This window comes from Rhinocladiella mackenziei (genome assembly GCF_000835555.1).
Source record: "Rhinocladiella mackenziei CBS 650.93 unplaced genomic scaffold supercont1.3, whole genome shotgun sequence".
NCBI classification, from domain to species: Eukaryota; Fungi; Ascomycota; class Eurotiomycetes; order Chaetothyriales; family Herpotrichiellaceae; genus Rhinocladiella; species Rhinocladiella mackenziei.
The window spans coordinates 979,134-1,003,219 of NW_013550602.1; the positions used below are offsets into that span (position 1 = coordinate 979,134).

The 24,086-nt window shown below is 49.7% G+C and overlaps 10 protein-coding genes across 10 annotated transcripts; 3 read left to right on the top strand and 7 right to left on the bottom strand.

Annotated features, from left to right (window-relative positions):
• Positions 1 to 173: 173 nt before the first annotated feature.
• Z518_03899 (uncharacterized protein) lies at positions 174 to 1,871 on the bottom strand (the record flags this gene model as incomplete). Its single annotated transcript, XM_013417607.1, has 2 exons — positions 174 to 1,619; positions 1,692 to 1,871. 2 exons carry the CDS (start codon positions 1,869 to 1,871, stop codon positions 174 to 176), a joined length of 1,626 nt encoding a protein of 541 aa, XP_013273061.1.
• Positions 1,872 to 3,901: 2,030 nt separating this feature from the next.
• Positions 3,902 to 4,797, top strand: Z518_03900 (uncharacterized protein; the record flags this gene model as incomplete). The annotated part of the gene is made up of 4 exons (XM_013417608.1): positions 3,902 to 3,929; positions 3,989 to 4,137; positions 4,253 to 4,367; positions 4,445 to 4,797. 4 exons carry the CDS (start codon positions 3,902 to 3,904, stop codon positions 4,795 to 4,797), a joined length of 645 nt encoding a protein of 214 aa, XP_013273062.1.
• Positions 4,798 to 6,732: 1,935 nt separating this feature from the next.
• Z518_03901 (uncharacterized protein) lies at positions 6,733 to 8,279 on the top strand (the record flags this gene model as incomplete). Its single annotated transcript, XM_013417609.1, has 5 exons — positions 6,733 to 7,072; positions 7,125 to 7,357; positions 7,403 to 7,613; positions 7,661 to 8,138; positions 8,207 to 8,279. The coding sequence occupies 5 exons, from the start codon at positions 6,733 to 6,735 to the stop codon at positions 8,277 to 8,279; spliced, it is 1,335 nt and encodes a 444-aa protein (XP_013273063.1).
• A 547-nt stretch (positions 8,280 to 8,826) lies between these two features.
• Z518_03902 (uncharacterized protein) lies at positions 8,827 to 9,837 on the bottom strand (the record flags this gene model as incomplete). Its single annotated transcript, XM_013417610.1, has 1 exon — positions 8,827 to 9,837. The coding sequence occupies one exon, from the start codon at positions 9,835 to 9,837 to the stop codon at positions 8,827 to 8,829; it is 1,011 nt and encodes a 336-aa protein (XP_013273064.1).
• Positions 9,838 to 11,574: 1,737 nt separating this feature from the next.
• Z518_03903 (uncharacterized protein) lies at positions 11,575 to 14,130 on the bottom strand (the record flags this gene model as incomplete). Its single annotated transcript, XM_013417611.1, has 1 exon — positions 11,575 to 14,130. The coding sequence occupies one exon, from the start codon at positions 14,128 to 14,130 to the stop codon at positions 11,575 to 11,577; it is 2,556 nt and encodes an 851-aa protein (XP_013273065.1).
• Positions 14,131 to 15,078: 948 nt separating this feature from the next.
• Positions 15,079 to 16,216, bottom strand: Z518_03904 (uncharacterized protein; the record flags this gene model as incomplete). The annotated part of the gene is made up of 3 exons (XM_013417612.1): positions 15,079 to 15,589; positions 15,641 to 15,940; positions 15,993 to 16,216. 3 exons carry the CDS (start codon positions 16,214 to 16,216, stop codon positions 15,079 to 15,081), a joined length of 1,035 nt encoding a protein of 344 aa, XP_013273066.1.
• Positions 16,217 to 17,306: 1,090 nt separating this feature from the next.
• Z518_03905 (uncharacterized protein) lies at positions 17,307 to 17,710 on the bottom strand (the record flags this gene model as incomplete). The annotated part of the gene is made up of 3 exons (XM_013417613.1): positions 17,307 to 17,456; positions 17,509 to 17,578; positions 17,655 to 17,710. 3 exons carry the CDS (start codon positions 17,708 to 17,710, stop codon positions 17,307 to 17,309), a joined length of 276 nt encoding a protein of 91 aa, XP_013273067.1.
• Positions 17,711 to 18,482: 772 nt separating this feature from the next.
• Z518_03906 (uncharacterized protein) lies at positions 18,483 to 20,054 on the top strand (the record flags this gene model as incomplete). The annotated part of the gene is made up of 1 exon (XM_013417614.1): positions 18,483 to 20,054. One exon carries the CDS (start codon positions 18,483 to 18,485, stop codon positions 20,052 to 20,054), a length of 1,572 nt encoding a protein of 523 aa, XP_013273068.1.
• Positions 20,055 to 20,478: 424 nt separating this feature from the next.
• Positions 20,479 to 21,066, bottom strand: Z518_03907 (uncharacterized protein; the record flags this gene model as incomplete). The annotated part of the gene is made up of 3 exons (XM_013417615.1): positions 20,479 to 20,672; positions 20,780 to 20,945; positions 21,001 to 21,066. 3 exons carry the CDS (start codon positions 21,064 to 21,066, stop codon positions 20,479 to 20,481), a joined length of 426 nt encoding a protein of 141 aa, XP_013273069.1.
• Positions 21,067 to 22,086: 1,020 nt separating this feature from the next.
• Z518_03908 (uncharacterized protein) lies at positions 22,087 to 23,112 on the bottom strand (the record flags this gene model as incomplete). The annotated part of the gene is made up of 2 exons (XM_013417616.1): positions 22,087 to 22,694; positions 22,863 to 23,112. 2 exons carry the CDS (start codon positions 23,110 to 23,112, stop codon positions 22,087 to 22,089), a joined length of 858 nt encoding a protein of 285 aa, XP_013273070.1.
• Positions 23,113 to 24,086: the final 974 nt, after the last annotated feature.

Sequence of the window (24,086 nt, forward strand, 5' to 3'; positions counted from 1 at the left end):
GGACATGCTGCCGCTTTTACATACGGCCACATCGCCCTTTTTCTCAACTTACTTCGTCACCTCTACCATGACTGACCCATTTTGCAACTTGAGTCAGAATCTCAATCTTTAACTAGTCACCCCAAGTCTTTGGTCTTCTTCTCAGAGAAGCATTGAACCACGCTCTACGAGAATCAGTTCTGAACACCTCCACACCTCGCCGCTTGAACCGCAATCTTGAAATCCTCCAGCAATGTCTGCGTATCCTCCAAGCCAACCGAGATTCGAATCTGCGTTGGTTGAAGATTATACTTGGCCGCCCACTCCAACTCTTTCCCGTACACACCCATACAATAAGGGATAGCGAGCGTCAGATGAGCTCCGAGATGTGGTCCTTGATGGACGTTCAGATTGTCGTAGAATGCAATCGCCGCATCTAGACCGTCGAACTCGACGCTGAACAAGCATCCGTATCCAGGTGTGAAGTCTTCCGTTGTCTGGCGCATGTATGATCGATAATTCGCCAGCGAGTCGCTGACTGTCGGGTAGAAGACTCGTTTGACCGGGCTGGATGGATCCAATGCCTGGCTCTGGAGATATTCGACCAACCGCTGTGCGTTGTTGTTCAATATTGCTGACCGACGCAGATAGTCTCGACTGTTGTGTTCCAAGATCTCCGCGTCGCCCGGGTAGAAATCGTTATGATAGAGATCGTCAACCAGCTTCTTGAGCTCCCCATATCTCGCGGACAGCGGGCTCAACACTGCACTGGCGGCCATCACATCTGCGTAGCCACTAAACGATTTCGTCAAGGAAGTCACCACAATATCAGCAACCGAAAGAACGTCGACGTTGCAGAAACTTCCGATGGTGTCGTCGATCACGAGGACGGTTCCGTATTGATCAGCCAGCCTCCTGAGCCGTGTTAGGTCTGGCGCGACGAGCAACGGATTCGAAGGGAATTCCGCCCATATGGCCTGGATTTTCTTTCCCCGCTCCGCGTGCGACAAAAGATGACGTTCGAGCTCATCGAATTCTTCCCTAGTACCAAGACCTAGAAATTCTGCGCCAGGTCCAAAGTCCTGCAAGACGTGGATTGTCGAGTGAAAGGCGAACCCAAACAAGACTGAAGATGAACCGTGTTTACGCAACAGGTACTGGTGAACCCAGTAGATTGCTGACATTCCAGTCTGGTAAAGATAGACGTCATCCGGTGACACTACCGTTTTTCTTTGCCGGTCAGCCGGCGCGTGCTTTAGTAATTCTGCAATCCGCATCTTCACCTGGACGTGTGCAGGGCTGTCCCTTGTCATCGTCGGTTGAATATCGTCGGGAGAGACTTTGCGCAGCGTGCCCAGATGCTTGAGGCACTCTTCGGCCAAGCGTGAAGAAATGCCCACTCCTGCATTGAGCCAGAAACCGTGCAGAACGCCCATCGACGCCGCGGGGAAGAAGACGGCGTACAGATTGATGTCATTCGCGTTGAGGATTAGTATAGTTATTTGGTCACTGGAGACTGTCCTCTCTCCGCGTCCCGGCGATGTCGCGAACTCGACACAGTTTCTCGCCGCCTGCATGGAGGGAAACAATAGACATCCCTGCTCCTCAACGCTCGCGTACTCGACGATCTTCTGCGTAAGCTATTGTCTTCAATATCAATCACCAGTCTTTCTCTTGGGAGGAGATTCATGAACGGGCTTAGTGATACTCACCGCTTTGACATCTTTGTGAAGGACAAAGCGCGGATACATGTTCTTCAGAGATTGAATCAGCTCCATATCTTGATCTCTGAAGCGCGTGATCGTCTGCCATGCCGGCATATGGACGGTGATAGCATGGTGGGGGGCAGGAGGCAGAGCCGTGCCAAAAGGTGTCTGGATCTTAGCCGACATTTTTTCTTCTTTTTCCCTCTCCATTTTTTGTTCCTCTCCCGCTAGAATTTGAATGAGGCTCTAGCCGATTGGATATGTTTCGATGAAATTGAGGATCCTGGACTGTGAGCCTTACCACCAGCTTCTTATAGAGACCCAGCCAGTCCACGACAAAGGAGTTGCCCCGCACTACCATGAGGCAACTAGGCTTACACGAGCAAGGCCCCTCTCTCCTATTGCACGCGTGGTGTATTCCTTCGTATCCCGGTGAGAAGCTGAATCAAAGTTTCCGGGATTCTCCTGGTTCCGATAGGTCTGTCGGATTCCAAGACATCTGAAATGCCTTTTCTCTCCTTTCACTTCGCAGCGATAGAATTTGAAGAGAGAAACAAGTAGAAAGGTCCTTGACACCGTCAGCTAGGAGACAAGGGATGCCTGACAAAGAGTTGCTGATACATGTAAGCAAAGCTACACTGATCGTTGCACAGTGGATCTTCGGTTCAGCTTTTCCCCAATCCAAACCCAATCGGAAGCCCACTCTGGAGAAGGGGCATAGTTAGATCCCATTACTTGCTGTAATCCGCCTTTGGTGAGAAAGGGTCGCTCTGCTCAAGCTTCGTATCGCAACCATTTTCCTTGATAGAGTGCATGACTAATCGTTGATGCAAGGCGACTGATATATCACCAGCCTTGAGCCATTCTATGATGTGTCGTTATTTTCGTGTCCTGTTTCTTGTCATACCTGGAAAAGCCAACCCCTCAAACCCTTCCTTCGTTCCTCAGCCACCAAGTATCTCTCTGCTTCGAGAACTAGTCGGACGATATCAACATCGGGTCGGCCGTGATCAGCACCTCTCTCCATAAACAACACCGAAGGTAGCTAGTGTCAAAAGCCCCGCTTGACGGGTGCGCGAAGCACGTTGACCCAATCCAAGCGTTCAGATTTGGCCTGGAATGAGCTTCATTTAGAGACGAGGCTGATGGTAAATGTGGAACTCCGCTTTGGTGGTTATCCAATGGAAAATCAGTTCTGCACGTTTTATTCTTTCGGATCGCTCAGCAACGATTGTAACGCCGCCAACATAAAGCGCTTGGCGAACATACAGAAATGACTCTCTGAGAGATGAACAGGTTAAGCAGTCTGGCAGGTCGATGCGCACCGGATTCAGGGTCGGAAGAATTAGACTGGCAGACTCCCAGATAGTAGCCAGCATTTGTGGTATCCAATTTGAATATTCCAGGATGGGGCGTCTGAACTGGAGTAGAGCGGAAACTGCATCACTCCAGAGGGATATTCGGAGGAGTTGGAGGTTATCTTGGTGGGTGGGTAATTTTTCGGCGAGCTAACCAAGCATCGAAGCGTGAGTACGGGCACTTTGGATATCTCCACTCATGCAGGCTTCTCGGAACAAGGCCTTTACATGATATATGACAGCCATGGTCGGATTGGATGTATTGTTGGAGTCGTTCAAGATCTCCCGGAGGCGGATGAGACGTTTTGTTTTGAGATGAAGAGCAATCCTCTCCGGCTCGCGACCAGTTTCTTTAGATACCAAACGTCTCATTATCGGTATAACGCTTGCAAATGCCGACCAAAAGGTCCCTGGGTTTGCCACAAATACTGCCCAAAGAGTTCGAGCTGCCTCTAAGGTTGTTGAATAGCCGGTGCCAAGAATGGGGCAGTACCGAAAGCGATCGTGAACAGTTCGTGGGAAGAACGTCGGTGACCAACACCTTTGTGATATAATCGGAAGAACGAGATAGCTTGGTTGGTGAGAGGCGTGATGGGAATAAGCTGACAGTCGAATGGATCGGAATTACCACACAGAATTGATGGGAGCGAGACTGAAATCTGTGCAAGCTGTTGCCATCCGACCGGGGGCAGAGGAAGAGCGAGTATATAAAGAGATGTCCATCGCGACCTTGGAAATCACCTCCAAGATATCTCGTCAAAGAAAATCTTGAAACAGGAAGTACAACATATATTGTACTTCGTAAGATCATCTTCATCTTGATATTCTTTCATCTGCAAATGAAGCCAATCACTGTGTATGGGCACTAGGGTGCCCCAAATCCATGGTATGAGGGACCCGCAACCACCATTGCCGTCCCGTTTTAACACCCTCGAAACAAGAAAGTCGTGATCGTCCTGGAAGAGCTCAACATTCCATATGACTGGCGCATTCTGGACTTTACTGGGGTCAAGTCGGAGTCGTATATTAAGATCAACCCCAATGGTCGTCTGCCAGCTATTCAAGATCCGAACGCTGGCATCACCATCTGGGAGGTGCGTTTGGTTCTCTCCCCTTCTCTCTCTCTCTCTTTTTTTTTTTTTTTTTTAAAAAAAAAAGAATCTCCGCACCACTGAATGCTCTGAAAGCTGATCGTCCTTCTCTTCAAAGTCCGGTGCAATCATCTTATACCTCATCGACGAATACGATAAGGACAACAAGCTCTCCTACAAAGGAGCACCAGAAAAATATTTGACGCAGCAGCGGGTATTCTTTCAAGTTTCAGGTAAGTCCAAGCCCATTTCCTCTGCTGTTCTCTCAGTATCAATATTTCTCGTATATTGACATGGCTCAAACGTATAGGACATGGGCCGTACTTCGGCCAAGCGATATGGTTCGCACGGTGGCACCCAGAGAAGATCGACTCAGCCATCGACCGATACGTCAAGGAGATAGACCGCGTGACCGGTGTTCTGGACCTCGCACTTACAGGCAGAGACTGGCTGGTCGGCGACAAATGTACTTGCGCCGATCTGTCTTTCATCAACTGGGCCAGCGCAGGCAAAGGACTGCTAGTCGAGCTAGGCAAGGCGGATATTCTGGAAAAATATCCCAACTATGCGCGCTGGATTGCTGCCATGGGGAAAAGAGATGTGGTGAAAAGTGTCCTCGAGCGCGTAGATGCTGGGTGGGCGGCAAATAATCATCCCCGGTAACTTGGTGGGAGGCGTTGTCCCATACAACTCTGTGTATCAGAGCAGCCCACGGCACTCCATTTTTTGTGGCAAGATATCTACCCCTAGAGAAGATAGTCTGGGGTCAAGCAAATTATTGAAATTTGGCAGCTGAAATGGGCTAAGCTGGGGTATCCTCCGCCTTGTTTTTGCCTTCAGCCTGGAACCACACGTATTGTATTGAATTGAGCTCCTCCCCTCGTAGAACTACTTGACTGATAGACAAGGAACCTTTCAACCACATCCACTTTGGGGGAAACACCTAGTGGGTTCTGGATAAGCATTCTAACCAACTCATTGTCCTTAATAAAGCTATGTGGGAGGTATTTAGTCCATCTCTTTCCTAGATTTGGAATTGTTCTTCGATTTGGGCGTGGACCTGTATAGGGGAGACAAATCCATTCATTGACGAGAATGACTTTGCTTGGCAGAGAAGTCGTGGGTAAGAACTGGTCGCGCCGACATAAGTGGACGGCCACGGCCCAATGACAGTGATAGTGATGGTGGTGGGAATTCGGAATAGGTTGTGATATTTCTCTGCAGAACTACCTACACATTTCAGCAATCGACTGCATGGCTTCGCCTTTCCACCGCTCCACTGTCTTGAACTTGAACGATGGAAGACAAAATGATTTTTTCCAAGCGCCAGGACTTTCATCATGCAGCTCCGAACCATGTCCATTGGAGAGGTCTGCTTTTTGGAGGAACGTTGACATTAACGTTGACGATTTATTTTTGGACTTGGGTTATTCGTTAATCTCATTTCATACCTTTCCCGCTTGGTTGTGGCTCCGTTCGCGAAGCCAAGGCTAGAACATGCTGAAGAGAAACATCATTACCGCCAGGTAAAACACAAGAAGATCTCTTGCGCAATGCTTTCTCAGCCGTATTCCCTCTCCGGCAAATAGGGACCCGAGAGGTAGCGCATAGCCAGCAGCAAAATCTGTCATTCTCTCGACGTGGACCATATTGTAATGCCCGTCCAAACTTCTGAAGGTCCACGGGCAACATCCACATATTGCATTGCATCTCTTTTGAGCACTCTTTTTAGAACCCTCTCCCTCTCGCCCGTCCCCTTCCACCTCTCCCCCTCCCTCTCCCCCCTCCTCTGCCCCTTCCACCACGTCCACCATCCCCTTCTTTCCTCGCCTTATTCTTCGGCTTCGGCTGATCATCAATAAGTAGCGTATCAAGCGGCAACGAGTCCGGCAGTATGTAATATCTGATTGTCGACCCGCGAATATTGATAGTGTCAAGCGAGATCGTCTCTCCTGCCGCGGAAGGGTTTGATCGATTCTTCGTCGTCATTTTGACGGCGCGCAATGCCGTGTTCATCTGCGGCGACACCGAGGTGATTGTGCCATGGACGATGGTGCCGTTTTTTAGTTCGATCGTCACGGTTTCATTGGCGCATTTCATCAAAAACCTACAATTGACACTAGTATTAGCTGAAAGTGTCCCCCTCCAACAGATATGGACAAGGTACTAGGGGAGCGGAGACTGTAAGCAAGAAATGGTTCGCCTCAGCAGGAATGTCCAAACAAAAGAGAAGACGGTGGTGAGGTTGAGCGACGTAACGTACCTGACGAGCTTCATTTTGGGCTGGGCGCAGATTGGCGGTCAATTGCGCCGCAGAATAATGCAGATTTGAAACTCTCTAGTTGATTTGGCGAAATGTAAACGTTTAGCGAAAGAGCGCGACAGGGTTAAATAGAGGTCTACACCTCTGAAATTCGTCCCGTTGTCATGGAATGACTTACTGGTTGTCGAGGTCCAAAAAAGCTGCAACCTTCAAAAAGTGTCGATCGACATTTGGTGCCAAGATCCGAGAAATATTCAGCCAGTCGACCCTCGGGATTTAGGGTGCCGCCGCTTTGTGCGCAGGGCGCGCGTGGACTTACCTGCTCCAACTCTAGTATGGCGGGATCCAAGCGATCGCGCTCTATCGGTGAATCGGATGAGAGACGACCTAGTCCCCCCGCTCCTTTACCACCAAAGAAGCCAGCCTACCTCTCTACGAAATCTGGGTTGGCTACGGCATTTCCAAGCCCTACATCGGCACTCGATGACGACGAGCATCACGATTCGTTGATTGCAGATAATGGCGGTAAAAGCGACGAGAATAGCCTTACCGACCAGGCGTTGGTGCAAGAAGTCTTGAAGATCGTGGCGAATGAAAGTAAAGCGAAAGTCATGATCCTTGAGTCGATGAGGAAGTATTCATTCAACTTGCTTCGCTTGAAAGAGCTACTGAGAGGTAAGTGGACCGCTCTAAAGTCACTAGTATCTTCTAATCACCCGCTATGTAGAAAATCATCTCGAGGTTAGCTTTTCTAAAGTCGAATATACAGATATCGCTCCCCTGGTTGGACTGCAACCACATGCACGAGGAAATGATATACGCACCTTTGATATGTTTCGCGCCCGACTCCCGAACCATGTCTTCAACGGCATCATCCGAGACCTTGGAGTATTCTCTAAGCAATATGGCCCCGTCGGCCAGCACCAAAATGAGGAAGCTAGATCACGCTATCTATCAGCGGTAGGCAGCCTTGGGGCTTTTTGATTCCTATTAACGTCTGAGTAGTATTTCAACCAAATTGTCGCTATGTTTGGCGGTCTTCTGTTCAATACCCCAGAAACAATCTTAGAGGGCCGGATCACGACCAAAGGCCGTATAGAATATCAATTCCAGACTTACGGCGGAATTACGGTTGTTTTCATCGAAGTCAAACTGGACATTGGAAGCTCGCGGGAACGTCTCAACTGTGTTGCGCAAGTCATTACTGAATGTGGCGGTATGGTTCAGGGTCCTTAATTGAACATGGATTAACATTACGTACAGCATGTGCTTGGATGAACTATCAAAGAGGATATCAAATTCCCATTCTAGCGGTCTTGTGCGACGGCAATTATTTTTACTTCTTCAAATTTATCGATCGACACGGGCCACATAAGAACCCACTGTTCCTTGGGGGGAAATATGCAAACGGTCACCGGGTAATGAAGATTGAAGATATTGACCTGATGCCTACCGCCGATAGTCGGACTTATTTCCAACAAATCCGGCAAACATGCGAGAGTTTCTACTACATCTTTCTTATTGCATACCAATGTGGCCTAGAGGCTTACTGGCAGTTGAGCCTGGAAAAGAGTAGGACAGAGGGCAAAGGAAGAGAATCAACTCCAAGGTGGCACAGGGCCGTCGTCTATGCCAAAGCAGCCGTTGACGAAGCGCTGTTGGCTTGGAGACTAATCGACCAGGGCGATGTCACGGGGTCGATGGAATCTGCAGAAAGAGCAGCTGAACTTCTGGCCGAGAGGTACATCTATCCAGAGCTATCATCCCTCTCTAGTTGCGGTATATGCTAACATTATGTTCCGCCCGCAGCGTTGAAGAAGCTCCTTTCACTCGACATGATCTCTTTTCTGAATACACGGAAGATATGGCGAATGTGCCTTGATTCTTCTGGCATGAGGGGTTGGGGGGAGGGGAACTGCGCTGAAAAGCGAAAACGCGTACATGTCATCTGTGGCTGGATGTTGGCGTATGGGATGTGTACAAAATGGAACAGCATGCGGAGTCGATGGATCGGTAATCTGAGGGTTCCGAATGGTGTAGCATGGTTTAGGGTCGCGAACTCATTCTTGTCCAGGACGGGATTCGGCTGTATGTGCCCCCCGGCCGTGGCGTTAGCTTCGGCCTGGGGCCTCCTTCAGCAGAGGGCAGGACTAGCGCCGCTGGCCATTTTTAGATCCTAAGAAATACTGATCGGATAAGACGTGGGAGGGTGAGCAGGATTTAAAGCGGCGATGTTTGGGTGCGGGCAGGGTGAGTTGGATGCAGATCTTCGTCCTCTTTTGCAAAAGAGTGGAGAGATAGACTTTGTCTAAAACAAGAGACCCCAAAATTCCTTCTTTCACTGCTGGCCGGATCGTGATGGCCCTGACCGCAAGCAAGACACGGTGCGAGCATATCTCTTCTCACACTATGATCTCTTCCTTTGACCATCATTTCCTCTTCTTCATAACCATCACAACCAACGAGCTGCCACTATCAATATAATCCCTGCCTTTCCCCTCCGGCACCTCTTCCATCGCCTCCTTCAACTGCTTGATAAGCACATCCACACAGTCCTCAATCTCGCCCGATTCCAACTTCTCTTTATTCACCTCTCTCCACCTTGTGATTGGACTACCTGTCCCAAGCAAACGCCTCATGCGCTCAAAGTCAATTCTGCCGCCTCGGTAAAACGTCTCTCCAGGCTCGACGTGGCCATCCTTGTTGAACTCCAACCGGACGAACTGATCCTTGTCAAAGACACCCAACAACGCCTTTAACCCCGGATCGAGTTCTCCTGAACAAACCCAAGGCAAGTCCATGGAGGCATACAACTCGCGACAAAGCTGATTGCCTTTCACCTCATAATCGCCAATGACCTCCAACTCGAATTTGTCCAACAGATCCAGCACCTTTTCCGCATTCGGCGTAGTATTTGGATTGGCATAAAATCTCCCACTGGCCCAGAAGATGATGCTACCGCCGGGTTTGAGGATTTTGGCCGCTTCGCCGTAGAAGCGAGGGAGATCAAACCAGTGCGCGGCGGTGGCGGCCGTAATGAGGTCGACGCACTCCAACCTTCCTTGTCCGCTCGAAAACTCCTCCAGTGCGGGAATAGTACTTATCTCCTCTGCGGAACAGACCACATATTCCACGGGCATGCCGGATTTCGTGGAACTGGGGAACATTCTGGCCGTCTCGATCATACTCTTGCCGGGATCCACGCCGAAGACACGTTGAAAGTGCGGTGCAAGAGACCGAGTGGCGGTACCCGGTCCGCATCCAATGTCAAGAAGCAGATTGGTGTCGCCTCCAGAAGCCACATGCTGGGAGATAACTAGATCAATCAGCTTGTCTGGATAGCTTAGCCGGTTCTGCGCGTACGCCACCGCGGAGGAAGAGTTGTAGTGGCGAAAAATCTGCTCTTCTTTGTACGGTTTGGAAGCAAGCGTCGATGCCATGATGGAAGAGGATTGAAATTTGTTCAGGCCTGTGCGATTGGTAGTTTCGTGGTCCGAGGAACGATTGCTCAATTCCTTTTGAATCCCAATTGTCTCCAAGTTCAATCCCCGCCGGCTTTTATTTGTGATTCAAAGTCCCCAATGCAAAACCCTCAGTCGGAGAATACCTAGGTTCCTCCAACTGATCTTTAAGAATGGTTTGGAGAGATCGAAGTCGTGTTGGTATAATGATTTTATGCTCTCCGCGTCGCTGAAATTGAGAACAGTGCTTCAACGATCGCCATTGATAGTCACAAGGATGTTGATGTTGGTCTCGGTGTCGGTTAGATGCGGCTCTTTCTCTGAATCAGGACCTCACCGGAGAGAAATCCTGAAGTGTTTTGGATTTGACTCAAGTTCACCCCCCTGATCAACTCGTCGGTCGGACGGTACGTAGATATTCTATGAAGGACAGCCGTTAACAAGTACCGCTATCACATAAGGCCACCGGACTCGAGAGATGAGTCGAGATGCGACCGGACCGAGGTTGAAATTGCGAAGAAACCCCCGCTCACGAACCGAACGCCACGCAGTACCAGCTTTTTCAGTGATGATAAATTCAGGCTAGCGTATCGGTCGGTGTAGATTCCGTGGGTGCAGAAGGCTTGAATTTTCACCTTAAATTTGCTTCCTGATTATCAAACGGTAGAAGGTCATTGCGATTTCGGAAGAGGACCAGAGTGTTTGCCCGAGGCCGCTTGTTACTCCAGTAGTATGTAAAGTATGCCCGCAAATACCAGTTTCCAAGAGCACAGCCTGAGAATCATTATCAGATGATATGTCCTTCTGCTGGTCACCCAAGTTGTATATTAGTGTATCTATACATAAATATATTTCATTTCGAAGCAGCTAGACACGGCGAAAAGAACGAAAGAGAAGGATGGAACAGGCATAAAGTCGATGGAGAGGAGGGGGGTCTTTATTCGGTAGCCCAACAAGCATTCGGAGAGACCATATCAAGAACTGAAGCAAGATTTATAGGGTTCATCAATGACTCCGCGCTCTCCATGCCGAGGTCGGGACTTTAATATCGTTGATGAGTATCACCATCATCGACCACTTGCCATGAATACGAATGAACGGGCGTACGAAGGTACATCTCAAGGAGTACGACGTTTCGTCCTGGTCAGTCGCAGCTCGCATGAGGCTAGCGGAAACCGATGAACCCGAAAGCCATGTGGTGTCCCGCAGGTTCCGTGCAAGGCTGGAGAGAACTTGGGATTGGGGACTACTGAAGGGATCTCGACAGGAAGAAAAACTTGTCCCTTCCGACAAGTCCATGCTCATGCAAATACAACACAGGGACCGACCACTGACACAACGAGGGCTTTTGCTCGGGAATCTGGAGTTGCAACTGGCTTGTACTGCTGCCATAGGGTCGCAGAAACAGTCACTCTTGTGGCTTGCTACTTGGAAACAAAATACACGAGACCAATGCCTCTCAATCATAAGTTGGAGAGATGTCGGCAATAGACCAATAGAAGCTAAAGGCCACACATATCACTCTGCCTAAGCTTGGGCGGGAATTGCATTTTCAATTATGTCTGAGACCGAATGACCGACGAGGCAACAAAAAAAAAAAAAAAAGGGAGACTCAACACAAACTCGCTTGTACGCTGACAAACACCACACTCGATGGCTCGCTTCCCATACCCAAAACGACCGTGTGTGCTTCTCAGACCTGCTGGAAGCTCAATTTCAGGAGATCCTGGATCCTAATGAGCTTTGCCTGCCGCTGCCAACTGGAACCGGCAGTAATGACATCCGCTTTCCTTTGCCATTCATTGCTAAAACACTGCTTGGTCGAGTAATTGTTCGCTTCGACAACGGACTCGAATTCGGTTCCGTGATTTGGTCGTCTTCGTTCTCACTGGCCCTGTCCAGCTCCTCCGAATCAGCCACGCTTTCTCCTATGCTGCTTTCAATTCTGTTTTCCACCCGGGAATTATGAGCAATGGACCGCAACGGGAGTCCTTGAGAAGGGCCATAGCTCCTACTGAGTGACGTTGACGGCCTCGGCACCGTGACTCCGCTCATCGTCGGTTTGTTGTGGCTGTGTACAGCGAGTGAAGAGGGTGATCGGATAGTGCCGGCCACAGGGGCACTTGAGTTTCGTCCTCGATGGTAAGGAACCGGATCCAACAAGCTACTCGTCCTCGCTGGCGATGGATCAGCGACACGTTCGGCGAAGGATTTGAATTGTTGACCTTCTCGTTTGGCAAGTGTTGGCAACATGGACGAGGGCGACGCTGAGGTCTCCCGACTCAAGGGGCTCCTTAGTGGCAAAGCGGTGCTGGACGAGATTGATCGTGGTGTGTATCTTCGCGCAGTCAATGGAGCAGTCGGAGACGAAGAACGATATGTCGGTGCCAAAGTACCGTCATCTGGTTTGACAACAGCTGACCACCTTGGTTTGTTTGAGAAAGGCGTTGGGTTGGGTCGAGGTGGTGCTGGCACCACCGGAGGAGTATATAGGCCCTGACGATACACAGAGGGAGGTCCCGGCAAAGGGGAGGCAGTTCGTCTAATTCCGCCGCCACTAACGTGCGACATCGGTGTTGTGGGCCGTCTTGCCTGAGGCAGCAATGAAGCCCGTTTGTTGGAGGAAGAAGGCGGCGGCGGCCTACTCGAAGATGAAGTCCGCGGTTTGGTGTAGCCGTTAAGACCATATTTGGGCGTGACTTTCTCCATCCGTTGGGGAGGCAGATCCACCGACGAAGGCGGAGAGCTGCCTGGAGTTCCTGCAAATGTGGTGCTGGTGAACGACCGATCCGCCGACACAATGCTAGATATGGATTCGCGGAGCTGTGAGTTTTGTCGAGTACTGTACGGCTCAAGCAGAGTTTCCAAGTCTTCCATGGTGTCGGTCAGATCTCGCATTCTCGACGACAAGTCTTTGTGAAGACGGAGGATTTCTCCGTTGACAGTCAAACGATCCTTGAGGCCTTTTTGAATGATGGCGAGCACTCGGTTGATCGCAGGTCCATAATGCATCTTCTTGGCCTCGAAACTTTCGATCCTCTTTGCCAGAGCCGCCGGGTTCATTGTTTGATAGTTTTCATTAACGGCTTCTTGAACTTTGACGATACTTCTTTCCACCGATTCACACATTTTCTGTGCTTGTCGCCCAGCATTACGGAAGACGATCACCCATCGGTCTTCACTGAGTTCACGTCGCAAGTTTTCTGCTTCCTTCGAAAGTTCTGTCCAATTTCTTTCCAAACGGGCTCGTTTATCATCCAGCTCCTTACAGGCTATCGGGAAAATCTTCTCCGCCCGAGATTGAAACATCGACAGTCGCATCGGGAGAAAGTCAAGGGACGCTCTCAGCGGTTGCATCCGCGCGAAGAGAGCCAGCAAGTTTGAGTCATCTTGAGGATTTTCGATTATAGGGGATCCTAACGGCGAGGATTCGAAGGGAGGTAGGCTGAAACGAGAACTCGGGGCGGTGTGTTTCTGAGAGGGTTCGTCGATAAAGCTTTCCAATTCGTTGAGGTCGATATTTTGACTGGGGCCATTTGGTGTCGGGGCCTGGTATGCTGCATGTCTTTTCTCTTCCATTTCAAATACCAGTTGACTGAGGCTGTCCATCTCCGCCCCGACATCTCCAAGTACCTTGCTCCATAGTTCTTCCCATTCCATAGCCAACTCCACTTGTTCGTGAACTTTTTTCAAATCTCTGCGGACGCTGTCCCATCCCTCCAAAGTGACCTCCATCTGCTCGACAACGGCCTGCAGCTCTTCCGCTTTGACGTCTCCTATGTCGGGCCGTGCTTGCAATTCTTCGATCGATAGGACGTAGACGTTAATCAGGTTTTCAAATTTGTTGATTGTTTTATCCGTCTCATCCAATCCTAATCTTCCGGCGGCGGCTGCCCACTCTACATCGTCGTCGGCATCCAGATTTTCCAAGACTTTTAGAGCTTTTTTGTTCCATGATTGTATTTGCTCTGCAGCGCTAGTGAGGGCTTTGATGGCTTTTCGAGCGCTCGGGAGAGTCGTGACTGTCGCCGCGAGGGACTCAGCTTGAGGCAAATTGATCGAAGTCAGACCTGCCAGCTGACTGCTAAATGAGGCCCTCGAGAACGAGTAGACCGAGTTACTCCGTGATAAATTGTCGGGAATCACAAAGGAGCCAGCATCGCTGCTGGGTCCGGAAGAGGCGGAAGAAGATTGATGCGGAGGAGGTACGTCGTTGGTGGGTGTAGGAACGAGCAATTGATGGAGGTCGACATCGCTCTGAGTCTCCACCATCGATGGACGGCGGAGAGCGGAGGTCATGCCAGACAGCATGCGCTGGCCTTTATGGTCCGCTCAGTTGGTCAATTTGTGAGAACAAAGTAACCCCAAAGAGGGTTGAGTTGCGTTGCAATATTGTTCATATGCATGCATTCACGAAGCGGGACAAACAAGTGCGTGGTTGACGTGTTCAGGCGTCGATGACTGGTACAGTAACATCAGACAAAGATAAGAATTGAACGAGGAGTCGAAACGAGATGCGAGCGCGAGTTGTTGGATTTGATGGCGGTTGAGTGAATGGATGCAGGAGGTTGAAGTTGGTGGTTTGCACCCAGTGCTAGCCACCAAAGGGTGCCAGTGGATTTTGTTTGGAGTGAGATTAACGATTCGAGAGAGCCAGCGAACCAGGGAAAGCTACTGGAGACGGTGCACCACGCGCTTCTCGGAGGCTGGAGCTTAGGTGAAAGTGTGGGCCCACCCGAACTCTAAAAACCTGATTCACCACCAATCTGGCAGTTAGTTGCTTCTAGAACCCTTGCAAACTTGACATCAGTCTTCTCGAACTCAGTATGGCACTCTACAAACAAGACACATGAATAAATTCAAGTTGTCCCAGAAAGGTGAGTTGTTTGGGAGGTTTTTATTTCTGCAGATTGGAGAGTGTGTTTGCCTGCTTATCTCGGGTCCATGCATTTATTTATGTATTCTGCGCCTCGCCACCTGCATGCCGAAGGGGCGCAGCCAGTCTTGCTTCAACCGGTCTGATTTCCGAGTCATTAAGAGCTGTGTGTTAAAAAAAAAAGCCGCTCTCTGGTCTTTGGACATTCGTGACCCGCGCCTTACGTGCGCACCCAATCCCATTCAAAGAAAATGTACAGAGCGGCTTCATTTGCGCGCGATGGTTTTTCTTTATTCCCGTCCCATAGTGATACAAGTCTTCGCTAAAACCAATCAACAGACAACTCAGATAACTTCTTCCCTCTCCCAGCCTTTGGATCTGATATGTTCGATACCCTTTCCAGGATGAGGCTTTGAAGGATCCTTGTACTCGGACACAAACGGATTTGGATCTTCGGCCGGGTTGAGGTTGCCCAAAGTGTGGTGGATTTCCCGGTGTTTTGCCTCGTCTGCGCGGATGTAGTACAGAAGGTCTCTCATTGTCCTGTGGCCTTCTGGCATATTCCAATACCTGATGGCGATCTCGGGCGCTTCGAGCTTTTCCCATCCGGGCAGTTTTCCACTGTCCAAGTCTTCAATGGCGTATGTGTATGTCTTTGTGGCCTCCTCTTCTAGATACCCGACGAAACGATGGCAAATCTTAGGAGAAACTAGGTAGGCCAAAAAGAAGCCGTTCGAGAAGACACCTTGAGCTCCGAGGATCATAAGCTTCATGAACCAACCAGGCTCGGCCATCTTGAGGAAGGTGAGGAGGTGCATTCGTTCGTTGTAGGCATCTTCGAGAAGCGTTTCAATCCTGGTCTGATTAGTATATCGCCACCCAACGAATCATGCCAGCCGTACTTACCATCCGTTGTCTCTCTTCATTTGGCGAAGGCTTCGGAAATGTCTGAGCATACCTCCAACCATACCCGGCACACCCGCGACAGTCTCAAGGAAGATGAAGCGAATCAGCCACTTCCTCTCGTTCATCACATATGGTTTCTGGGGATCATGACGATATCCAGTGGCTAGATCGGTACACCAGCGTAGGAAGCGGACCATGTTGTATGCAATCCAGTCCGAGCCGTTGCGGACTTCACGGTGCGCAATCTCGATGCCTTTGAGTTGTTCTTCGGTCGCGCCATGGTGAGGCCATGCTGGGGCTCTATGTTGAATATTAGTTCGGAGGTCTTTTAACGAGACGAGTCGAGGCGTACGTCAATTTGATGTTGGGAAGGTTCTTTGGAGGGGGGAAGAACTCTAATTGAGCCTTGTGGGAGACTGAGAAGTTCCGTCGCTGAGGAGAATTGAATGGTCTGATGGCGGCATAGCTGGCTCTGAGTCCTGCTGCTGTAGCTGTGGAAGAGTAAAGGCCTTTGCTGGCTGCTCGTGAGATGTTAGCAGTCAGGGCAGGAGTGAAGAGAACTTTGGAGGAATTCATGGTAAGACTAATGTCAAGAGAGAGAGCGTTCAAGGAGTACTTGTGGGATGTGTATGGAGAGCACCAGGACTAGAAGCCCAAGACAGTCAGAACGGAAGAAGGGAGGGTAAATATATCAACCTCTGGACGCCCGGAATGGAAATGAGAATACAAGGGTGCAAGCAAGACGCGGTTTGCCATGCACGGATGCGATAATTTTGGCAAGCCTGAGGGAGCATGCTTCGTATCTTGCCGTTGTGTCAGAATCCGGGTAGCATTCAATAATAGCAGAACTTTTTGTGATGCTCCTACAGGACCATGTAGCGCTGCTGCTGTACCCCGTGACAATGATCTGGGCCCGATTGGCGGGCGTTCGTCCAGCTCCTCGGGCTCCACTGAATTTATTATGGAGTCCATCTGTTCCTTTGTTGCCTTCCTACAATTTCCCCCAGTTTGCGCACCCACTTCCTGCGTTTCCCATCGCTCTTCGCAACACTTTGCCGCATCTAGCAGTATGTCCTTTCCGAGTTTAGACAGATCGTTGACACGGCCGTATTTTGAAAAATTGCCTGCGGAAAGAATGTTGAAGAGCAAGATTCTAAATCACAAACTCTGTCTCGAGAGCAATGGGTGGCAATGTCGATGTGGCTATCGGCGACCAAATGGCAATCCCGCGCCACATATGACTCAATATGATCGGCGAGGATCGGGAGAAAAGAGGCTGAATGCCCAAGAAGGCTGTGGAAATCGAGCACCAAAAATGAGCAAAATATCGGGAAAATTCGGCTCTGCCCTGACCTGTCTCGAGGCTGAATGATCGGTTTGTTTTTTCCCTCGCATATTGATTCGATCTACGACCTTTTCGTGCCTATTGCTACAAATTTCTTTGGCGATGCAATTGCTCACGTTTCATATCTCCGCGCTTTCCAGAGGGGTTCTGGTTCAACCATTGACTCGCTTGGATGTACCGCATGACTCGTGTAGGAAGGATGTATGCTTTTCGAGAAGCCAACTCCAGAACTCGGTATGTATCCCGATCACCAATTACCTTGCTCCTGATCACGATGTCCGGCGCAGCGCAAGCGGCTTGCGGTAATACGAGGATACCCTTTTATACTTTGACTGAAAACGAACCCTCGCCCTCTTTCGTTTCGATGTTCTTTATTTCCAGCTTTACCACATGAGCCGCTCTGGGTCCCTCATTCAGATCCGCCGTCAACTTCTTTAGTGCATCTGCATCGCCCTGGGCCTCGCCTTTGACCTAGTAAGAGTCAGCCAAGTGGTCTGGTGGGTGCACTGAGCACAATGGCAACTTTGCCGTCAGATGTATTCACAACATAGCCTGTGACGCCGTATCTTCTTGCTTTCTTCTGAGTAAAGTCACTGCGGGTGGAATCAGCGACAGTTTGTCACGCCGCGATGGTTTCTGAAACGAGGTATCCGTCATACGGAAACTTACCGAAAGCAGACACCCTGGACTCTTCCGTGCACGGTAAATGCAATTCTTTTCGTCATGGTGAGAGCGACAATTGCCGATAGGAAGAGTTGTATATCACACAGAGCAGAGCAGATTTTAGATCAGTCCTTCGAGATCTCATCCATCTAGTACTTTCTTCTCAGTTGGGGAGTTCTGATATTGCCTCCAGATGAATGCGGGGCAGTTTCATTACTTGTATGAAGGTCTCTGGGGTCCCTTGGAAACCCCCAGAACTCAAAAGACTCGGCTGCCATCTGGCACGCGTCAAATGCGCGACCAAAGTGTCAACAATCAAAACCCAAAATCCCACTGTCACCCGGGTAAATTTCATCTTTCTCTTTCAACCCCGGAAAGGTACGAACAAAACGACAAAATGGGTGTGTTTCATGTCTATCGAGGTACTAGTCTCCAAGATTCACTTGAGTCAGGTTGGGTAGTTTTGGTTTTGATGGGCGAATATTTGATGGAGATCTCAGTGCCTGCCTGCCTGCGCCTTCCTCCCTTCCCCCCCCTTTTTTTCATCTGTCGCTAGCGTCCCCCCATCCAATTTCACCCGGTTTCCATTTCCATCACCATCTCGATCTCTAGGTACCTCTTGTCTTATGAATTGTCTTGTGCTCCAAACAAACTCAAACGCCTTTGCTACTCTCGTTACCAAGTCAACTTTGTTATTCGTGAAACCTGCTGACCAGCCACTGCATTCAGCCTCTTTTATCTTCCCAAAGAGTATCATAACACATCTTTCATTCCTTCCCTACCCTCCTCGTGCTCCCTTAACTGAAGCCTCCTCGACGCCTTTCGCTTCTCGACATGACAGATCTAGACTCCTCTCTAACAAATATTCCTTCTCGATCGCCCTCACCCTCGCCGAACCTTCTTCCAACTCCTGATACAGCCAGTCTTTCATCCAATCGATCCGTCTCTGGAATATCTTCTATCTCAAGTTTCTCTACTTATTCCAATGCATCCTCAAATTCAAAAACCAATTCTCGTCGACGTGGCTATGTTCGGCCACAAGGAGGTTCCTTCGCTGAGTCGGCCAAGAATCGAGAAAGTGTCATGAGTTTAGGCAGCATTGCTCATCTCCAATATTATTTCGCTCGAACCGGTCTGCTGGATGGGAAAGGGGGGCGGATGGCAAAAAAGAAACAGGATGGAGAACATGATATGTCCAAATTTTCATTGGCTGCAAATCAGGATGTTGTCGAATCACCCATTGATGATGAGGTTCAAGCTATGTGGGAAGCCGCTCAGGAAGATGGCGTCGATGTAATGCTACCTCCAACAGTATCAACCTACAGTCACCGATCAACATATGTTGCTCCACCTCCGGATCAAAAGACCATGAAACGGGACCTGGTTGAAGCTCTTGAAAATGCTTTACACGCGGTGGAATCCTGCGAACGATCATCCAACGACGACCCCGAACAACAAGCTCAAGGCTTCTATGAGATCCAAGGCCTACACGTGCTGGACACTGCTACGCAAGCGATTCGTGCTGCGAGAATCTACTACACCCTTCACCCCAACCCACAGCGGCTAAATACCATCAGGTCAGATCAAGAATTACGACGAGACCTCTATTCCGTATTGGATGTATTGAAAAAGTGTGCTTCGCGAAATTTTGCCGGCGGTCTACGTGAAGACGAAAGATTGGCTGTTTTAGTGTGGGTCAGCGACGTGGGCATGATGATTGATCAAGAAGCCAAGCTCGAAGAGGCGGATAAACACGAAAGAAAGGATTGGCATTGGATGGATGACGCCAAATGGACAAACCGAGATCAGGAAAGGGACATCAACTTCCTCAACTTCCTCCTGAAAGGGCACGGTGAAAATCCTTTGAAAGAACGGTCCGATGAGGATCCTGATTATTTCCGGAAGTTGGCCGATGGCAAAGATCTTGTCCGAATGCACAATGCAGCCGTCAAACGGTCTAAAAGACATTTCGACTACATCAACACCTTTCACGACGATGTTGCGAAGCCGTACCGACGGGCTGACAATCTACGATATTGGTTGAAGGCTGCAGAGTTGAGGTGGGAACTTCGGCTTCGATTAGATGTCATGGCCGTTGCAAATGGGGTGGACAATAGTACCACTTGGACGTCCTTTGAAGATGTCGTGCGACAATGGAGTCGAGGAGTTCGCGCCGAACTCACCAAAGACTGGAATGGAGAAGAAGAACGCAAGTTGCATGCTCGTGCACGGAGTTTAGCTCTTGCGAGTCCTCTTTCAAGTCCCGCCAGGAGGAACTCCCCTGCTCCTCCCCTACCCAGTCCGTCGAGGAGAATGGTTGCTCAAGGTCCTCTTGGGAGTCCTTCCAAAAAGGTCACGACACCGAGTCCACCCGGAAGTCCTACTCCACATGACGAAGAAATTTAACTTTTATTCGAGAAGGCTGATCGAGGCCAGACTTGTTTTGGACCGAAATTGTTTTGGAAGCGTTTCGAACGCCTTACGATACCCACGCATCTTTTTCAGGCAAGCGATAATTCTTAAGGCAGCGTTCAGGGGTTTGACGGACGCCCTGGTATTTGCCATTACATTTGGGAAGAACCCTTTGTGCCGGACAACGGACCACTTTTGACTTTTCTTCACCATCAAATTCAGTCATAATCTTCCATGTAGCCGTTTCAACAGTGTTGACTTCCAAAGAAATAGGATACTCGTACCCTCATGGGGAGATGGTTCACATCACTGGACCGGCGACACCGCGGGCTCTCAAGATATGAGATCTTTTCAATATTTTGTTTCTCATTGGTTATTTCATGTGAACTATTTGGCCCGTTTCCTCGCATGTCTTTTATTAAGATGGCGGCATAGCCTCAACCTGACCCGCACCATCCAAAGCTGGAACCCATTTGATGCGTTCGGGTGCAAAAAGCTCGGCGCCCGGTTTGGTATTGTTAATGATGTTGACGTCGTCGAGGATACCAGCCTTGATTATCCTCATTCCATCGACCCCGCCGAATGAATCTCCGTATCTATATAGTGTTGTTCCTAGCCGAAGAAGCGCGTCAGCCATGCTCGATATGAAAGCCACTTCGTTCCCCTCCCCACAGTCCCAAAACCGCAGGTAAGAGTTCAATTACAACAACATTACTTACCACAATCAGAACAGAAACAGCTAGTGATTGATTTCCCGGTGTCAGCAATCTTGGAGATCTCCTTGGGTTTCCCCATGGTGATCTTGAAGTTTTCGCTTGGGACAACAAAGTTGTTGCTATAGTTGCCGCCTGAAATCTTGCGACAGTCGGCACAATGGCAGAGCGCCTTGGGAAGAGAGAGATTCAGTGATCCAAAACGACATCTGGCGATAACGACTCACCGTCATTGCGGGCTCGCCTGTATATTCTATCTTGATGTTTCCACAGAAGCAACTACCGGTAGGCATCTTGGCGTGGTTGGTATTATGATTCGCTTCAGGTAACAGTGCCCTTTCAAATATTCAAGAGTTCAATGGCTAACTTATGACTCGACTTGTAGAATTAGAAGGTGGCGGTACCTGATACTTATACCAGTGTGTCACTAAAGACAGGCCGCTCCTCGGTCTAACGTTCAACTTTGTAACCCCTTTCGGCAGTAAGCGGGGTACAGCTTATGGTGGGATGCACCATCAGAGATTATTTGAGATTTCAATCCAACGGGACGACGTGGGTTGGAGGGGAAGTCCTAATTAGATCACTAGCCTGGTGGATGCCATGGATTCTCGCCAAAGTCTATTTACGCTGATGGATAAACTGGATGCGATCAAAACTTTGAATCATCAGTGATACCGAGTCAATACAAAGCAACCGCAACCCAGCTGACCATCTCGTCTCCGGATGGAAGAATGGACGCCAGGCAATTTTCCTGCAAGCCAGGATAGCGCCAAAAGGGGTCCTGAAAAGGTAGAAATTTGCTCAATGCGCATTGGCAATAATCCACCCAGCCAGCGAAGACGAGACATCCACCGCCGCTCGCTGTGTTGGGATTGGGTAAATGCATGGCATCCAAACTGTCCTTCGCGCCAAAATCCGAAAATGTATGCAGGCAATCAAAATCGTTTCCCCAAAGCATATGGTTAAAGCGGCGCCGGGGATTAAGTTAAAGCAGCGACCGAGAATTTTCTCCTGTTTATTCCTCAAGAGACATATTCTCGACTCCCAGACCATCCCCGCCAGCAATGTCTCGACATGTGGCCTAGTAGCCTTTTTGCCAAGTGACCAATAGACCGACGAATTAAGATTCAACCATAAGATAAAGTGGAGTACGCCCTGAGGATGATGAGGAATCCAGACACTCGAAGACGGGTGGCAACCAGGTCACGATTGAGCCTTCATTTTTGCATTTCTGCCTCCCTACCATGGCAATTTTCGGCTTCGACAAGCAGAAGCACGATGGATATCTTACTACTTCTCTTGGCTGGATTTAACTACTTCAAGAAACTCCCATTGGTCTTGGCAAGCTGCTCATCATAATACCCCTGGAACGCCAACCATCCCTTCTCATCCGTGCCGACTTGAGCATACGAGAATTCCGCTTCTTCATCCGAGATCAAAATCTTCTTGTGCCCACTACCTGCACTAGCCGCGTCCGCAAGCAATTGCGCATGACAAGTCTTGTCGAGACTGATGAACCAGAACGCCGCAGCATCAACGGTCTTCGCGCAGGTCAACAGGCCGTGGTTCTGCAAAATGACAGCTTTCCCATTGCCCAGGGCTTTGGCGATGCGTTTACCTTCCTCACGATCCAAGACGACGCCACCAAAGTTATCGTAGACGGCGTGGGACTTGTAGAAGCGCAGCGCGTCCTGTGTCATCATGTCGAGTTCGCGGCCAAAGACTGAGAAGGCCTTTCCATACACGCTGTGTGCGTGGCATGCGGCATCGATGTCGGGTCGCGCCTTGTGGATTTCAGAGTGAATGGCGAAGGCGGCGGCGTTGATGGGCTCGTCGCCAATTACGACTTCGCCGTCTTCGTTGACAAGAATTAAGTCCGACACGCAGATTTGTGAAAAGTGCTGCGAGAGCGGGTTGAGCCCTGACGTTGGGAGTGTTTGGGTCAGTTGATATGTTTCCTCAATACTCGCTCAGGGTCATGTTATCATTGAGATGAGATCCAACGTGGACTTCTCACCCCGCCTCCTTGAGGTAGCGAGGCGGTACAGCGTCGCGAAGCGAAAGAGATCAGAAACAGGGCGGTACTCACAAAAATGGTCCCTAAGAATCGGATCCCGCACGCTGATATGTCCGGCAACACCCTCGTCGAAGCCTCTGTCTGCAAACACGCGAAACGCTGCAGCAAGATGCTGCTTCCGGTACAACCGCTCTTCTTCAAGCGAGTTGAATTTCGGGTACGAGCGGATCTTGAGTGGCTTGCCCGAGACGGTTTTTCCGAGGGCTCCTACGGTGCGGTTCTCTTTGGATGAGGCGTCGTAGACGTCAAGAGCCGGGGCCATGGTCGAATTTAAGATTGTTCGAGTGGTGCAAGGCAAGTCGTTGTTGGCTTGGTGCCGAATCGTAGAGCGGCAATGAGCGATGATATGATATGGGGCTGCGATCAGGGCAGAACAAAAATGCAGATGTTCCCACGTTTCACAGAACAGACGCAGATACACTCTTCGTTTTTTCTTTTCTTTTCCTTTTATTCCCAGTCAAGCTTTGACTGTAGTTCTCTGACAATAGTGATAATGAGGCGGAAGACAAGATCCAGAGAAAAGGAAAAGGGAGGACAGATATGACAGTGTCGAGGAGAGAAAGTGCTGGAAGATGAGAGGAGCGAGCACGGGGTCTTGTCCATTGTCCAGTCCATCTGTTCGGTACGGGATACAAAATGCGATGCGGGGATGAGCTTTCCGACGGAAGAAGCATGGATTCCATCATTGGACAATTTGGTGATTCTTTGGACGATTTTGGCTGAAGTGATTCGATGGGACACACAGTGAGGGGTTGATATTGTATTGTGAGGGATCTGCCTACGGTAAAGCAGCGATAGGAACGCGTCCAATACCAAACCGTGCTTCCCTCGGTCCGGCTCGCTCGAGGCGCCTAGGATCTGGGTCGATATATACACAATACGCACGTAGGCATGCACCGTAGAGAGGGCTCAATCAAAAGATGTCATCCCTTGTCTTGAAGAATTAACTCTCGCTCTATGAAGTACTTACCCGATGGCCGCCTGGATGCCGCCGTGCAAGACGTGCAGATGGAGGCCGAGAGAATCAGCCTCCTAGGGCTAAGATAACAGGAGTTTGATGCGACCATCGGCAGCAACGTGGACAAGATACGCTGGTCATGAAGGGATTCGACGGCGCAGAGAAACTTCTGCTGGGAGAATCGTATATATAGCACACTAGGAGAGTCGAATTGAAGTTCTATACGAAACCTGCCGTTCAATCGAAGCTACCAGTATCGGCAGGGGAAAAACTCCGTG